Below are 18,230 nucleotides of genomic sequence, written 5' to 3'. Positions count from 1 at the left end.
TTCTGACAAAAGAATGGTTTTCAGTTAAATCCTGAGAGAAAACTCAAGACTGGATGAGAGGAGACAGGGTTAGGGGAGGATCCATCCCCAAACAGAGTTGCACTGAAGACAGAGTTGGGGCGGGTTTGAGGAAGACTGAGATTTGGGAGGTTCTTGGTGGGATGGGCTCCTGATCCAAGTGAGAGTCCTCCTTCCCCAGCTGTAAGGGAACAAGGTGTCAGAGGCAGAAGAGGGAGGGAGGGAGTGTTGGGTAGAGCTGGCTGTGGTTTCTGGCCCTTGGCTTAGAGAGAGTTGATCTCTGAGCTGAGAATACTGTTAGTGTCCCCCGCCCCCGTGACTTGGTAAGAGGAGCTGAGAGAGAGTTTAAGAGAAACCGGACATCAAGTCAAGATACGACTGAGGAGACAGAGCTTGGTGGGAGGCCCATTTGGAACTCGCCATGTGCAGGGGCTCCCTTGTGGAAGAGTGGCTACAAGGAAAGAGATGGGTCCAGGGAAAACCACCACCACCAGGGGAGTGCATTTTAAGATGTGGATCTGATGGGAGCTCTCAAAGTGCTCCAGCAAACAGGGTATTTGTCCTTGAAATCACCTGAGAATCCCTCTGCAGCTGTGCCTACCTGACAGCACCCAAACCAATGGATACTCAAGGTCCCCAGACCAGCAGTATCAGCTTCACCAGGGAAGTTGTTACAGATGCAAACTGTTGCTCTTCACCCCAGACCTACTGTCTCAGAAACTCTGAGGGTGGGGCCACCAATCTGGACTTTCACACGCCCTCCAGGTGATTCTGAGGCATGTTCAAGTTTGTCCTAAACAATGCAGAAAAGAACTTTTTCTGTTTTTTATGGCGGAGGACAAGTGTCCCATGGGTGCTGTTATTGGTGTGTTGTTTTGTTTGTTTTTTGGCTGAGCGCATGGCGTGCAGGATCTTAGTTCCTCTGACCAGGGATTAAACCTGGGCCACAGCAGTGAAAGCGCTGAGTCCTAACCACTGGACCACAAGGGAATTCCCAGTTCTTGTTAAATCTGAGAAATCAATCCTTGAAACCGGGAAGCAGAAGGCATAAAAGTTGTGTAGCTCATAGAGCAGCTAGAAACATCAACGATGGTTGAACGGTGGTTATAATAGGAACATGGGTGGGGGGGGTTGGACATGCATTCTGGGAAAGTAAAAATGCACCATATGCAAATATAATTACCCCCTACATGGTGGGGGCACTGAGAAAATGTCATAGGAAGTAGCACAAGTGCTTTAATGGCACAAAAAAGCAGAATGTTGGTGCTGCGTGATCAGCGGTAAATGTCTCCCTCTCCTCTCTCCTGATTTCATTTAAAACTGTCCTTGGGGGATCAGTCGGCTGGGCCAGTTTCCACAGACCTCGTGGGAAGAGAGTGATTTCTCAGTGAGATTCATAATGAAAAATGGTTTCTGTTTCCTGGGCTAGCTGCTTCTCCATCATCTTAATTGCCTGCCCTTCACTTGATATCTGGGCTGGATTAATTCTCAGAGAATGGAATCATTTTCTTGATGGAAACTCTCAGCTCTGATGGGAAAGGAAAAGAGAAGGGGATTAATGGGGTTTTAGTTTTTGTCCTGATGCAATTTGGAAACTCTGCCAGCTTAAAGGTATCCTAGAGACAAGTTTTCTGTTTTCCTTTCCTTTTTCTCATCCTAAATTTGATACTTAGGTGCCATTCTTTCCTCTTTGCCTTTCCCCTTTAATAAATATACATTGGCATGCATTAATGAAATACCTACTGTGTGCAACGCATGGTGCTAGGTGGCTTCACAAACCCACATTTTTCATCCCATCTTCTCCAACATTTGCAAAGGAGTAAACTGTAAAGTCTCTCTTTTCACCCCCTTGTAACTATTTTTTTTGGCTTTGGTTTTGCCTCTTTATATTGCTCTTCAAGTGAAGAGATTGAGATTCCCCGTATTTTAAGCTACTTGTGAAAAAGCAGGTAATTCTTAGAAATCAAAGAGAACACATGAATATTCTTTCCCAGTGGGACTGCAGCCTCCATCAGTGGCTTTCCTGGGTTTGTGGTTTCTGCTGGTTATTTTTCTGTTGAATAGAGGACAAGGGGTGGGAGGGAGTTGTACAAATAACAGGTCATCATTCCGCTCTTTACTGTGTACTTTGTAGCGGGCAGGATAAACCTCTTATTGCTTGAGGCAGCTACACTGAGCTCTTCTGGTCCTTGCAGACACACACTGCAGATACCAGCACTCTGGCCGACTGCCTTTTGCCAAGGCAGCTGAGTCACAGTGGCAATCAACACGGCACCCCTCCAGGCGGAGGGGCAGAGGTGGCCACACTGCGAAAACAAAGGGATGATGACACTCGCCTGAGAAACCGGGTGTATAAAATCCCACCTCCTATTTGTGTTAAATATTGAGAGAAATGGACCACTGCAACCTATGTCAAACAGAAACTGAGATTACAGCAGTTTTCCAAGTTTGGGAGGCAGAAAACCTATGTCTACGGATACAAACTCTTCAAGATCACTAGAATCATTTCATAAAGGAATCTTTAAGAGGTAAATAATGAGTATTAGCCTTCTTTATAGAGAATCCAGGATAGGAAGTTGCATGATTTTTCGTGAAGATGCACCTGGCCTCTAACCTAATCATCTTGGTCTGTAAATTCCCATCATGGACATTTGTATTTTCTTTTAACAGACCATATCCACACCTCTCCTTCTTCAGGTTAATCCTTAGAGGGGTCCTCAGGAATCCATTTCTGGATGTGGGCTGAGAGGCTGTGCATTGTACTCATCGGGAACCGAGACTCTGGGGTAGGGCTGTTTGGTTGGAATCCCTTCTCTGCTTTGTAGCTGTGTGACCTTGGCAAGTTGTTTACCCTCTCTGAGCCTCAGTTACCCCAGAGGGTGTTATAGGATTACATGAGATAATACATGTAAGGAATCTAGCACAGTGCCTGGCCCAAAGGCCCAGTAAATATTAGACACGATTTGTATTTATTACCAGCTAAACCCCTAAGGGAATTTTAGTTGCATTTGTTTCACCAGTTTTTCTTTTTATGCTTTTTATGCTAGTCAGGATAGAGTTTTGGGTTTAGGTTTTTTTTTTCCTCCCTCAGTCATCTCTCTTCATCACTCTCCTCAACCCAGGAAAAGGTGACGGTGAAACAACGATTTGAAATGAGGTCTGCTTTGTGCTCTGCTCCATTGGGAAGAGGCTTTGATCACCAGCCGTGCTGTGAGGGTGTGGCTCTGCCCATGATAAGAGGCGGCTCTGAAGTTTTAGATATTTTCAAAAAAGAGAATCAAAAGGGCAGCTTGTGGCTTCCTGGAGCGTGTGTATAAATGGACCTCTGCCTGTTCCCAATGCCCTGAGGGCCACCCCTCTTCCCAGGGCCAGAGCCGGCAGGGAGGGCACAACACGTGCCCTTAGCATTCTGGTGGCTTGAAAGCACAGTGCTTCTCTGGGACCCTCATTAGAGCTGGCTGTCCTCAGCCTACGGAGGAGCAGGGCTGCAAGGGCCTCTCTCAATCAGCATGTGGCTGTGTGCCTGGAGAGGGGGCAGGAGGGCAGGGCCTCCTCTGAGGAGCTGGCCCCAGCAGCATTATGCAAAGGACTTCTCGGAATTTCCAGCCTGGCCCTGATGAGACAGGAAGATCACCTTGCAAGTGGGCTGACGCCAGCCTGACAGATGGCCTGGGCTGCTCACAGCACAGCCCATGCTAGCAGATCAAGTGTGTTCCCTGAAGGCAAGTGGCCCAGCCAGGGTGTCAGGGAAGCTGTCCAGGGGGATGGTGGAGGCTGCAACATTGGTTCCCCAAGCTCTGCCTGTCCCCTACACCCAAGCCTGCAGTGCTAGCTCTGAAGGGGAAAAGACCAGCTCTCCTTTTCCACTTGAAAGCAAATCTCTGGGCCTCATGATTTTTGGCTGATGTACACCTGGACTCTACATGACAGCCCCTCACAGAAGTGGCCAAATGTTTCATCAAATAAACCAGCTACTGCAAAGTTAAAAAGGGTAATAAAATAGCAAAGCCTACTTGGGGACTTTGTTCAGAAACCCTGTGACTTCTATGGAGTATTAAGAAAATATTGAACTTTCAAATTTTATGATTTCATGTCCTCTAAGACCACAGACCTCTTATCACGTTCTGTTTTTTAAGCATGAATCCTTTTTATAACAGAAAGTACATGTATAACATTTTTTTCTTCCTTAAACTCAGAATAAAGCCTGGGGAAATTTAATATTCCTGGATTCAGCCTGTGGCTTTCCGATAAGGATTCTTGGAGAGAAGCCTTTTAACTCAGAACAGAATCTGTTTGCAGCTATTGTTCAATTGACGCAAAGTATCTGGTTACTGGGCATGTTGCATAATGCATGACAGTGTAAACCGGCCGTTTTAAGTGCTGACATTGAACTCCTTGGTAACAATGAAGAGTGAAGTAATTTGTTAATTTTTTAAAGAAATCCCCTGAAACAATGCTTCTGAAGGCTGAATGATTCAACACTTGAGAGCTGAGATGCCGCTGAGGGTTGTCTGTGTGTGCTCATGCTGATAAGAATTCTGGAAGGAAACAGGAAAAAAACACATGTCATGTCCTCTTTAAGAGCTAGAAAAGCTGTCAGAAGAATTAAGATTAAACCTCATGAGAGTCTGTGGGTGTGGAAAGTCACCAGCTACCTAATATTAACATAGCTTGCAACAGAATGCTGTTGCTAGAAATAGGACAGTCGCACCACTACCACTAAGCAATTTGCATTCGGCGGACCAGCCCCTGGATTCCTCCTGGCTCCTGCTGCCCTCTGCATTGCATTTCTGGATGCTTTTAGGACGGCGTTGGGACGTGGCTGTCTGCTTTCACCAAGAGCTCTACCCAAAAGAGGAAGCAGCGCCGAGAAGGTCTGCTTTGTTTGCAGGAAAGTGCTCAAGCTACAAGCAAATCTCTAGGTATCTGAGGAATAGTGCAGCTTCTAGATTTCCTGTGGCTTCTGACAGGGAGGGGCAAATAAGGCTCTTCGTGCTTTCCTCACCATGGATAATCTGTTGCCTCAGTCAAGATTCTCTTATTTCAAAAAATATCCCCTCCATGCAATTACAAAATATTTATCGATGCTGAGAAACCAAAGAGACGAAGAACAGGTACCATTTTGTTTACATTACCTTTAAGGTTAATGGGGGTTGGATTCTGGGTGTTGCCTTTATGTCACTTGGTGATTTATTTTCTGCTAGTTTACCTGTTTGTAGGCACAAGTCGGCACTTGCTTTCAGCTGTTCAGATTTGGCAGAGGAGCAAGCCGGCATGTGGGGGATTTATTTGAACTTGGAACATTTGGATCCTGAGATTAAGCTCAAGTTCAGTTAAAAAAACCACAACAACAACCTCTTGCTTTCCTTTCCTCTGAATAGCTGGACTAAACTGTCAGAATTAAATTGTGTGGATTCCTTGAAAATTTTCTCAGGCATCAAATACAAATTTTTAAACTATTAACATCTCGACAAAGAATAATAGCAGGCCCTAGAAATACACTTGTCTTTTTGTATATATTTATGGCTATGTTAATATCACCAGGATTTGCCAAACAAAAAAACATGGTGTAGACTGTAAGAATGATAGCCTTAAACAGATCACTAATGAGCTGTGAAGATCTTTCAGAAGTAATTAGTCACTTTTTTGGTGGAAGTTAGGGGATGGGGCACTGCTGATTTTAGTCTTTTTAGCCAATCAAAAGTTTGAATTTCTAGTAGTAGACTAGCAAGTGGGAGTTTAAATATTAAAAAACCTACTAAAATGTTTGATCACTTCTTTTTACAAACCATGCACTCATTTTATTGTTTTGAGATTTATATCATTCTATTCCTTGCAATCTATGAAAAAAGCATTTCTAAAAACTGCTTTTCTGAATTGTACCAAATTGTAAGAAGAAGTAGCTGTATCTGATTCACTTAAATCTGGTGGTTCACTTAGGAAAAAGGATGGCAGTGGTAAAGGACAAATGTGTAGCCACATCGAAGACCCAAAGAGTCATAAATTGCGTCTGTATCATGCTTGTAATGCAAGCTGCAAAACTGCATGGGAGACAGTAGCAGTGTCCTGTATTTGAACAAGATTCCCTACTTAATAAAACACTTCCAAGATGTGAAAGCAAAGGTCAGCAGACAGAAAATCCTCTAATGACAGGTTTCCCAAAAAGTTGATGCATAATTTGGAAAATGAGAATTATTATTACTGTTTGAGGGGAAACTGCTCTTACTCGGTGCTTTAATGATTTTACAAGTGATGGAAATTCAGACTGTGCTCACTAAGGGAGCTAGGCTGGTCCAGATTATCTCTTATTTAGGCAAGGTGTCGAGATTACAAGGAGATCTCCTGGTTTCCAAGTCTCAGCGGGTGCTTGCTTTTGAGGTGGAAAGCCAGAGACCCAGGTGCTTGTTCTGGATTGGCCACGCTGGCTAAGTCCACATCCACAGGCTCCTTCAGGCCTCATGATGGGGGGAGGGGAGGGAGTAACAGGGAGGGGGAAGAGGCTAAAATGATGTGGCTGGAACTGTGGAATGTGGATTAAGTGATTTTTTTCCCCCGTTTTCTCAGTATTATAAATTTTCAGAGATGTGGCTATATTGCTTGTACAGTTTATGTTTTTAAGTTTATTTTTTAAATGTTACAGAATTCATACCAAAGGCTATTCGAGTTTAACAGGATCCTCTGACTTGGACTGAATGGGTGGTCCCCTCCCCGGTTGACAACCATTTGGCATAACCTGGAACAGCTATGAGCATTGTGCTGATATCTTAACTTGCTATATAAACTAATGGACAAAATAAGAAAAATAACATATTCAATTCCTTTCTGAAACCAGTTAACAGCTCTGCAGCATAACGTCTCACAGAATTAGAGAAATGAGGTCAGAGTCAATCATGGCTAACCTTGGGAAGCTTGTTGGAAAGTTAGAAAGGAGGTTAGTAATGCCTATAGTTTTAGGACCTGCACTGGCTGTCTCTAATCCTTACATTCCCATGGGATGGATCCTCATTACAAAGGTACGGGAAGTCAGACTTTGAGACTGTAAGAGGCCTTGCCCAAGGCCATCCAGCCAGAAAGTACTGAAGGCAAATTTGAACTCCCGTCTGCCTGGCTTTAAACTGGGCCCATTTTACCATGCTTGATCTCTTAACAATCTAGTGACAGCAACAGAGCTTATACTGCCCTGCTATGGCTTCATCAACTTAAATCTCTTCTTCCATGTGTCCCACAGATGAGGGATCAGAAAGTACAGGATGACTAATTAATAGACAAGAACTTCGGATGATCTGCTGCCTTTCTCTCTCTTGAATAGAAAACTTCTTTCTGAACAAGAAATAAGATCTAAGACCTGACCTGGCATGTCTTGCCTATTTAATGGTAAATCTGCTCAGAAGGAGGAGAGTGGTCTTGGGGGCCAGAGGGCACGTACAATAGCTATATATAAAGATATATTTTTGGAATTAGACCTTTGAACTAGTATAATGTCATCTTCCAACAAAATTAATACACATAATTTTTTTACTATCTCTCCATATGCTTGTTATCTGAAAATGCAATTATGTTACCATTGATGTCCTTGTATATAAATATGGATACAAGTGTTGACCTAGCTAGGACTGAATGCTGTGCTAACAGAGCTCTGCTTTGTCATCTTGTTTTGTGAAATTCCTTTGATGATTAAGCAAGTTTTTTCGTATATATTGTGTGTGGAGCATTTTTATAGGTGATGAAGATGTAAAAACCGATCAGGTGTAGCGTAACCCCTCTGTGATGCTTACAGTCTTAATTAGTAGAAAGAGCTGTACTCAAGTGTTTGAGGCAAAACCCATGCACTGCAGTCATAGTAGGTATTTCTGGCTCAAGACCTGCCCTGATAGTTTAAAATGAGGAGAGTGGTCTTTGGGGGTCAGGGGTTATGTTTAGTAGCTATACTTTAATTAAGGATTAGAACCAGATTTTGTTTTGGAGGCTGTTCTAAAGTTTCCCTTCAATGGCTTAAGAAGAGTTTTCCAGTTCAAACAGGATCACTGAAGTTTTATTTCTTGCTTTGTTTCTTAGTGAATGCTAACCTCAGTGCTCGGTTGTTAAATACGTATTTGGATTTAATTTGAACCTTAGAAACTTAGTTCTTCATTTTGGCTCTTATACCTGCTCTGAATAGTAATATAAAAGTTAAGGACTCCCCTCACACACCCCCAAAAAGCTACGTTGAGATTTGGAATACTGCATAGGGTGTTTGGTTACTGATGCAGGCTTTCCTCTGTAGGTAAAATGATAGAAATTTTACTACCGCTTGGTTTAAGAAATGTTGAGTTTTTAGCTCCTCAAAGTAAGTGTGTTGGTTATATCTTGAGAGTATACCGAAGTTATCCATTTTTTAAAGCCACTAAAAAAAGTCATGAAATGCTCAAATGGCATCTCAGGGGAAAACAAAAGGCATTTGCCCCATGTGCTTGGGTAGAGAAAAAGCTTTATTTCTTTAGAAGCAGAAGGAAAATGATGATCCTTGTATAATTTAAGATAGAGGGCAGAGATTCTACCCCATTTCTGTGGAGGAATTTGCATGATTATATATAGGTAGCATTGACAGTTAAATCGCTGTGGTAAAACGAAGCTGAACCTTAATATTTGTGACTATTAAATATGATACAAAAGTTGAACTATTTTATCATGGTAAATGCAACAGTCTCCTCTATCTGAAGGGAGAAATTAAAAAAAAAAAAAAAGCTATTTATTCACCAAAAAAAATCTCCAACAGTTTTCTTCATGCCTGAGTCTGTTCGGGCTGCTGTAACAAAATATCATAGACTGGGTGGCTTATAAACAACAGAAATTTATTTCTGACAGTTCTGGAGGCTGAAAGCCCAAGATCAAGGTGCCAGCAGATTTGATGCCTGGTGAGACCCACTTCCTGGTTTCAGATGCTGACTTCTAGGCTGTGTCCTCACGTGGCAGAGGGGAGGAGGGAGCTCTCCGGCTTCTCCTTTACAAGGTCACTAATGCCATTCATGAGGGCTCTGTCCTCATGACCTGTCACCTACCAAAGGCCCCTCTCCTAATACCATCAGACTAGGGGTTAAGATTTCAACATAAGAACTTGGGGGACACAAACATTCAGTCTGCAGCACTCCATAGCCTGTAAATGCCCGAGGATTGTAACTGATGGCTTTCGTGAAGATGAATGGCTTTCTGGTCACAGCACCCACTCTTCACACTCATCCCCTCTCCCAAACCTCTTCTCTATCTGAGAAAATGCACCACCCTCCATCCTGTTACTCGGGCAGAGAACTCGAGTCATCTTTGGCACTTTCTGCTCCCTCGGTCAATATCAAATTTATCAGCAAGTCCTTTCAATTTTATCCCCCAATATACCTCCAATCATTCAGTCTACTTCTCCCTCTTGCCACCCTAGTCCAATAGGCCATCTCCCCTCTTGTCCGAAGTACTGTGATAGCCTTCTCGTTGGTCTCTCTCCAGCCACTGCTGTCCTGTCTAATGGGTTCTTCACACTGCAGCCGGCGGGGGCCGGCAGGGGGGTCTTCTAGAGACAAACCTGACCATGAAACTCCCCAGATCCACGCTTCTGATCTTTCACTGGCTTCTACTTGTTTTTAGGATAAAGACAGGGTTCCCCATCACAGAGTGCTGTGCAGTGTGCAGTCCGGCCCGATGTGCTCTCCTGCTGCACGCTTGCTTGGCCTCCCTCTGTTCTCTGCACTCCAAATACAGTACACTTCTCCTCTCCCTGCTTCCCTGCCGCATCCTGGTCAGGGCCTTTGTCCCACTGACCCCTCACTATCCTCCCCTCGTTAATACCTACTCTTCCTTCTGATCTTAATTCAGTATGAGGTCCCTGAGGGCAGCCTTTTCTGACTTTCCCACCTTGGTCCTCTCTCTCAGTAGTACTTTGGAGGCACCTTATGCCTCTCTGTTGCTGTACTTATCCCAGTAGCAATTGTGCACCTATTTGTGGGACCAATTGATTCCCAGAATGTCTTGGAGGATAAGCAAAGTACCTGTTGGATGGAAGGCACTGAGAACAAGTTTGTGGAGTTAGCTCTCAGGGGCCGGGTGCTGTAGGTGGCAGTGGCGAGGGGACTAGGGGGTAATGAATGCTATTCTGAGACAGAGGTGTTTGAAGGAATCCTGAATGTTAGGCTCTGTGAGGAAGAAATTTAAGGGGTGATTTTTTTGTGTGTATGCATTTGTTTTTTGTGTGTTTCACAAGACCCACAGGGCTAATCTGTAGAGAAAAATGGAGGTGCATTTGGGAGGTTCCAGAGGGAATAACCATAACTAATGGGCAGAACTGCAGGGGGAGGTTGTGATACAATAATAAGGATGGACTTTCTAAAAAGGAGAGGTAAAGAGATGGGCCACCTTTTGCAGAGGGCGGGGTATGTGACCCTCCTCCGGGGATGTTGTAGTGACCGTTTCTGCATCTTGAAAGAGAAGACCGGATGACTCACAAGACCCCTTTCAGCCCCAAGATTCTGGTGCAGTGAGCAACAGAAATGATGGACGATTCAGACACCTTAGGAAGAAGAGCGGGCACAGATGCAGCAGCTAGAGTTCCCTTGTTTTATCCAGTTAGTGGTAAATACTCCACAATCTGAGCACGTTGCTCTAGAATCTAAGGCCAACGAAGACAGAATCAAACGTCTTTGGAGATTCAGGTAGCATGTAATCCTCCATCAAGGAAGGGAAACATAGCTACATCCAGAAAACACCTCAGGTGAAAAGCTTATGCACCAATGACTAGCTTTTCTGCACCTGATCCACCACTGAACTACTTGTGCCCACAGTTTTACAGGTTTTATAACCCTCTCCAGTATAAAGGTAAATAACTAAGTATACTTATGCAGTCATTGATGAACAGGTACACGGAGAAATTTCAGGTTATTTTGTGGCATCTTAATCACTTTTTTTTCCTTAATATAAAAAACCTCTTTTACTTTCTTTTTTCCTGCATTTAGTGCTGACAACTAGTTGCTTATTACGGTCCCTTTTGAAGGTATTCCCCCCTTCGTGTCCATATTGTCACAGCTGTGAACTGTTAGACACGCCTGGGAGACACCTGGACCCTGAGTTAACTTCTGAGCTACCTCTAATCTTGTTATCTGCTTCTAAACTTTCCTAATCTACTGTGCTCAGATGTCTTTGAAACACAGGATGAATTGGATGAACACCAAAACCTTTGTCTTTGAAATAATTAACTACATTAACTCAAATGTAAAACCCTTTTTTGTGAACCACGGTGTAGCTTTTTATGCAGATTTCTAAATTTGCTATCCTACCCTATTTCTTACACAGTTTGTCTGTAACATTTTATTTGCTAACTTTTGTTCAGAATGGAAGATGACATATTTTCTCACCTTGTACAAATAGTTCCACGACTTAATAGAAAAAGGAATGAACTTCCCACATATGTTGTGCTGCTAATAATTTGCTGTGAAGAGAGCAGGAAAGATGCTGGAATTATCTCTTTCCTATTCATCCTAAAGGCAGCATATTACTAAGGTTATTTCAAGTAATACAACTTGGATTATACATTCAAGAATAAGGAATTTAAAATTTTTACTAAATGTCTTGTATGTGCCAGGCACTTGGCAATGTCCTTTATATACATTGTTATTTAATCTTCATAATAATCTTACAAAATTGGTAGTATTATCTCCACTTCATGGATGAGAAAACTGAAGTTTCAAGATGTAAGGTAACTTGGTACATAGCTTATACGTGATGGCAGTAAGATTTTAGCTCCAGGTTTGCCTGTCTGACTCTACAGCCTGATTCATTGCCTCATACTGAGATATCTCCCATAGGTAGGGTCCCTTTCTCCCCTTCTTTCCCTTGCCTCTTCCCTTCTTTTCCTCCCTTTTTCCTTGGTGTGTTCTCTCATTAATTAAGGATAAAGGGGTTTTAAAAATAAAACCACCATAACTACTGTGCAGGAAAGACACCTTAAATCCTTTTAGGTGGAGATCCACGTCTTTGAAAGGTTTGAAGTTTATTCAATTTGGGGAAACTTCTTTTAAGAAAAAGAATACAAAATTATAAATATTAAATTGGATATAAAGTGAAGACTTAGAATGAAATCACAACAAATTACAAATTTGGGTGACAAATACAATAAATATCACAAAATCTAAAAAAAAATAAGCATTTTTATTAATTCCGGATGCATCCTAAGGTGTCTTGTTCCTACATTTTTGGACTTCAGTCTTTAATCACCATTTTATGTGAAAATGACTTTCTAATATTTTCTAAAGCAATAATTGAAAGATAATTCAGATACTCCTAGCATAGTTAATTTATACTTGGTTTTTATTAGAGTCTAGAAAAAAGTTCTATAGACTAGCTTCTGGCTGTTTCTTCTTTACCAGCCATACACTTCAGGTGCTGGGCACCGCTGGACACATTTATATAAAGATTTCAGGCCTTGTGATTTAGTACAGTAGGTAGTGGGAATATTCCTGGATGTCCTTTCTCTACCAGGACAGCTAGCATTGACCTAACCATACACAGACATCACTACAAATCACCTTTATATATCACTAAATACAAATAAAATCTAAATATATCCCCATCTCAACTTCCTTTAAGCCAGATCCACAATTTTGCCCTTGGCTGTTCCAGTGCTACGTGATAGGAGAAGTGTGAAGGGGGAAAAGTCAGCAAAAAGAGTACTCTATAATCAACTGCAGTTAGAATGTCTTTTGCAAATTTTACCAAACCATGAGACCATTGCTAGGGTCTCTTTTAGGAACTTAAAAGGGGCATCTGCAAGTGAGGGGCCCTGAAACTTAATTTTCCTTGGTTTCCAAGAAAATCCAGCTCTGGAAGAATGGTATAACAAACAAACAAAAAGGTGTTTTGCTACAATATGCAAGAGTCCATGCCATAGGGTGGCTTCCAAAGTAATGAATGAGATCCTGTTCTGAGCAGCTTGAGCTCCCAAACCCACTGAATGAAGTAGAGGATATTCTTTCAGTGTATTTTGTTCTATAGTAAATAGTACCATGGAGATGAAGATGTTCTGGTACTGCTAAAGCTCAAAGGTCCCCCACCCCCATTCCCATTTATATTTACAAAAGACCTGATTTGTAGTGGGATTATTTGCAAATACAATAGATCTCAAAACTCCTATATTGGTCTAATTATATTAAATACACCATTTACTATCCTTCCAAGCAGCCCAGTTAACACACAGAGAGAAAGAGCATGTTAATGTTGTTAAAGACTACACAGTAGAAAAATTACAGCAGCACTAAAGACTTTAAGATTTCATTGAGATGTAATCAAGCTTTTGTACACTCATCTGTTATTAGCAATTATAACATAGTTACTATAACTTGTCTCTGGATAAAATCACCTTTATGTTGGATTTCTTTACTGAATTGTTCTCACTGGTAATGTATTTGAATACTCAGATTTCTTGTGTACATTTTCCTTTTAGTGGAAACTCTTGATTCATCTTACTCCTCTTCCTTTGTTCTATGAGTAACTGTCCTTATAATTGTGTCCTGTACCATTTACCCTACTATAATATTTACCACTAAACTGGACTATGGCCTATATGTACATCTCAAAATAAGTAAAGCATATTATAGAAGTATTTTGGTCTTATATAATGAGTGCATAATCAAACTGTTTAAAGTGAATGATTAGTGTAAAATCCTATTTCACTAATGTTGAAATACTACCCTCTGCCCAACATATAATTTTTGTATAATGCACTTAAAATTTTTTTTAATACCCTCTGAAATGTTACACAGCTTGTTGTTTTGTTTTTGAGGGATGAAACTGTTTCTCTGAGGAATACACTGTTTCAAGAGAATGGCAGTTTTTATTTATGAAGCTTTTCTCCCCCCTTCTTTCATCTTAACTGGTGCTGCTAAAGCCTGATACACCTGGTCAAAGAAGCATTGTTCCAAAGGTCCTGAGCTGATATAGGAAAACAAAGGTTGACTTCATAGCTGGGAACATAACCATAGCTCCACTGCCACTGCACTGCACTTTTGTTCTCTTCTCTTCCAGCATGGCTGTGTGGATGTGATGCTCAGAGCCACTTGAGAGGGGAGAAGTATGATCTCTTTATGGTCTTAATGCCCTTTCCCTGGGTCTTTTAAAATAACTGGTCTTAAGCCAACAGGCGACTACTCAAAGTTCAAAGCCCTTTATGATTTAAGAACGTTGGAGGAGGTTTAAAATTCTGATATACGCTCTCAGTCATTCTTCAGAATTGAGGACTATTAGTACAATCAAAATACTTTTACATGAAAGATTTGTTTCTTGTAAATCAGCGCTTAAACTTTAGCACCTGAAGTACAAAACTACAGAATGCAGGGCCCTACCCGCAGAGTTGCTGATTCAGTAGGTCTGAGGTGGAGTCCCAAATCTGCATTTCTAAAAAGTTCTAAGGTGGCAGGGATCATAGTTGGAGAACTACTGATGTAGATCATTTGATGATGCATAATTTCAAAATCAAAGCTGACAGGGTTTGCTGTACCTTCTCAAGAATAGCGCATGTGCCCTTTAGAAGATGGAGAGTCGTTGCTAAAGCCAGGGGGATAGTGATGATGACTTACAGCTTCACAGGTCCTTATTGACCATTTCCTACCCACAGCTGCCCCAGCCCTAGTAGCATGACACAATGCTTAGTAATGCAAGAAATCATTAAAGTGTCTTTGCTATAAGAATGTAACTGAAAATGTTCTTATCTTTTTAGTTCTTTTGTAGCTGTTTACTGATTAAAATGCAGCAACTGACAATTTTAATTGTTGATTTAAATTATGGAATATAAAAAAGGTATAATAGTTGTTATGTCCTCCCTACTATCTAAAGCCATTATGAGGTCTTAACATTAAGACCTTAGTCGTCTTGTCTAAGAATTAAGAGTAGATGCTGTGGTCCCTAAGGAAATAACTCAAGACTGTGCCGGGAATTACAGTGTTTTTGACTTTGTCAGACATTGATATGCATGCGATCAAAATCCAAAGCACAAGCTCAGCTGAAATTTCCTACTTGCATAGAAGCAGCCACCTCAACATTGTTATCTTTTAATTTCAAATGGTTACCTGAGTTCAAAATCCAAGTCTGAAATTTCATCTGTTCTGGGCTGTGCTCAATATTTAACACTTCTTGCAATTATTAGTACTTATTGCCGTTCAGATCAAGTTGTCCTAGCTAACCCCTTTGGAGATGTGAGTTCATTTTTAAACCTTTGAAAATCCCTTAATTTTTCTTTGCTTTAAAGGTAAGTAGCAGCTCATGTTTTAGCTTGATCATAGAAAGCAAGAAGCAAAGTAAAGTTGGGATTATGTTTATTCATTCAACAACAGATTTTTTTTTTTATGATGACCATTTTCCGGATTACACATTTATTCAATAGGTCTTATACATTTACTATAGACAAAATATTTTGGGACCAGAGATGAATTACGCCAATTTGGAAACTGGACAGCTTTTAAATGGGTTCATTTTTATCTCAAATCTTGGGGTATATGTAATATGGAATATTCTATGTCTATTTTCCATGGAAATAATGAAGTGCAGAGTTGGGTCTTGGACATGAACTCACACTCACTTTTCGTCCTTCCCTTTCTTACCCTCACTCACCTGCACCCCTGACTTGCCTTCATTTCCAACCCAGAGGATTGGTAGTACTACATACCAAAGATCCCAAATATCACTGCATGCTCAGAACCCTTGAATGGGGAAACTGAGTCATACTTGGAATAAACTTCTTTAAAAATAAAAAGAATATACTTTAAATTTCCTGGTTTCTTCTGCTCATTTTTGAGCCCATTTGATTTTTATTCTTGCTTCCAGTTTTTACGCTTCCAGTACTGCTAAGACATAGAACCAAGAAGATGTATAGCAATTCTGGCAGGTGGTTGTTATGACACTCATTTCATAGGACACTTCTTGCAATAAGACTGTATTTCCCCAGACTTGACCCGTAGCAGGTCCCTTATCTTATAAGAAGAAAAATACTTCTGTTGTTCCGTTGGAGTAGGTTGACTTACAAAATGAAGAATTGTCTTTATATGCTTTTAGAATATTCCACTTAAAATATTCCACTTAAAATATGACAACTTTTTTTAGAATATTCCACTTAACATATGACAACTTTTTTTTTCTAGCAGCTATGTAAAATTCCTTAATTATTAACCTTTGGTGCTTAAAACAATGTTAAAAAAGTCTTTAAGACATTGAGGAAAGATTTAAAATAACCTTTTCTAAGTTAATTTTTAAATCCTAAAGGCCACATATATCTTTATCATCCAGGTTTCTAAAAATGCCAGCTATCAAATTTGATATTAAAACAGGATGCCTCACAACCTTTGTGTAATAAGGCACAGTATAAATAAAATTAGAACATCATGTCCATCCTTCCTCAATCTTCCCTCTTTGTAATATTTCCCTAAGCAGAGATGCCTGACAAATTCCCCCTCTATTGCTCACGTGTGTCCACTTTTTGCATCAGATATATTTAATTTTGCAGGTTAAATATTCAGGACAAAATGGGAGTAAAGATTTTTAGAGCACTGATTTCTACAGAATTGAGAGGAAACTTGAACATAATACATTTCATTGCCATCAATCTCATTCTACCTCGTCACAGTCCATACTTTTGCTTATTTCTCTGTATGATAATCTTAAACTTTTATAGCGCTTATAATTCACAACCTGTCTTCATTTTATCAAATCCTCACAACGATCTTTTGAGGGAGAAAGGGTAGTTGTTATGCCCAGATCTATATATATTCTCATAATATATATGTATGTATATATGTGAATGTGTGTACACACATATATGTTTGTATGCGTATGTAATGCAGTATACCTATATTTTAGTCCTCTTTCCCCGAGATGAGGAAGTGGAGATTGCTACACAAAAGTTTCATGGTGGGTCAGCTGGTCAGAGAAGGAAATGCTGGGAGAAGAATTTCTGAAGCTTGTGGCCCAAGCATTCCTCACTGCTCTGGCTTGAATATTGTTAATAAATGCTGCCTTTCATATACATAGGAAGTCAAAGTTGATGCTACTGATATTGGCTAGCTTGGTGAAGGAGCTAGCTTGGTACTGGCATAGAACAGAAGACCACTCTGCAGAGATATGTTGATGAAGCTTAAGGATCAGCTAAGTGGTTGAAAGCTATCCTTTACGGGTTTTTGCTGCTCCAGTGCCTTGGAATTTGTGAGATGACGCATGAAGTATGTAACAATTCTTCTGAACAAAGCTGGTGTTATCCAGTTTCTTTTTTGGCTTGGCAATAGGAATAATGGCTTTCACGATTTAGGCAACCAAAGAGTAAAATTCCAGTGTAAGTTACTTTAGATATAAGCAATGGAGTGATAAATCTTGGGGGGTGGGTAATTAGGAATTCGGTGTCAATGCAGGAGTACTGCAGTTCACAACAGATAATTCTGAAAAGTTGCCGGAGATAGAATGTTTGAGCTCATTAAGGCAATCCAATAGAAAATTACCCCTATTTTGTAAGATCATATGTTAATAACAAATAACGTCTATATCTACACATTTCCCACTTTAGAGGATTCCTTGTGTTTTTAATGTGATGCTGTGGTGGTGTCAAGGTCCAGTAAGGATAGTAATAATCATTACAAATTGATTACAGCACTGGGCAAGAGATAGCACATTCACTGTTGCACCAATCATAGCCTTATGTGTATCACCACTAAGTAGACAAAAATCATTAAGCATGCAAACCAAAGGTGGTCATATACATAGTAACTCCGAGACTCGAAATGTTTCATCTTGATTTTTATGGTTTCACTTCTGAAATTTAAAAGTGACCTTGCCGAATAAAATCTCAATATTTCTTCGATCAAGAAACCTGCCCAGGATTTTTGATCCTAGACTAGTTCCACTTAACCTGGGCCAAACAGAACAGGTAACCCGGTCCGTTTGTTATCCTGTTCCCTGAGTTCTTTGCAGGATGCGCTGGAACTCAGCAGGTGTAGACCCGCCCTCTAGTGGATCTGGGTGCGCGACGATTTAGGTTCAACGTCTGCTGTGTCTGGCTTGACAAGGATTATTAAACTCAATCGTCCATCAAAAGTGACCTGTTGGGAGTCTGGGTTCGGTGCTGAGCAAGTGAAAAGTTCAACTGGCAAAAGAGAACCGTTCTTCAGCTTCCATCTGGGAACGCGAGGCTTTTAATTGTTCCAGCCTCTCGGGTTGCACAC

General features: G+C 40.9%; 1 protein-coding gene across 2 annotated transcripts in view; it reads left to right on the top strand.

Moving 5' to 3' along the window:
* The first annotated feature begins 4,894 nt into the window (after window positions 1-4,894).
* ATP2C1 (ATPase secretory pathway Ca2+ transporting 1) overlaps window positions 4,895-18,230 on the top strand; it is a 120,090-nt gene continuing 106,754 nt past the window's right edge. Inside the window, exon 1 of one of the 2 annotated variants that reach the window (XM_055090143.1) lies at window positions 4,895-5,132. In XM_055090143.1, coding sequence (XP_054946118.1) covers window positions 5,025-5,132 — 108 coding nt within the window. In that variant the 5' untranslated portion in view covers window positions 4,895-5,024. The remainder of the gene's footprint in view (window positions 5,133-18,230) is intronic. The other variant, XM_055090043.1, reaches the window with a different exon arrangement.

This window comes from Physeter macrocephalus, chromosome 1 (genome assembly GCF_002837175.3).
Source record: "Physeter macrocephalus isolate SW-GA chromosome 1, ASM283717v5, whole genome shotgun sequence".
In the NCBI taxonomy this organism is placed as follows: Eukaryota; Metazoa; Chordata; class Mammalia; order Artiodactyla; family Physeteridae; genus Physeter; species Physeter macrocephalus.
This window is presented reverse-complemented; position numbering and strand designations above follow the sequence as displayed.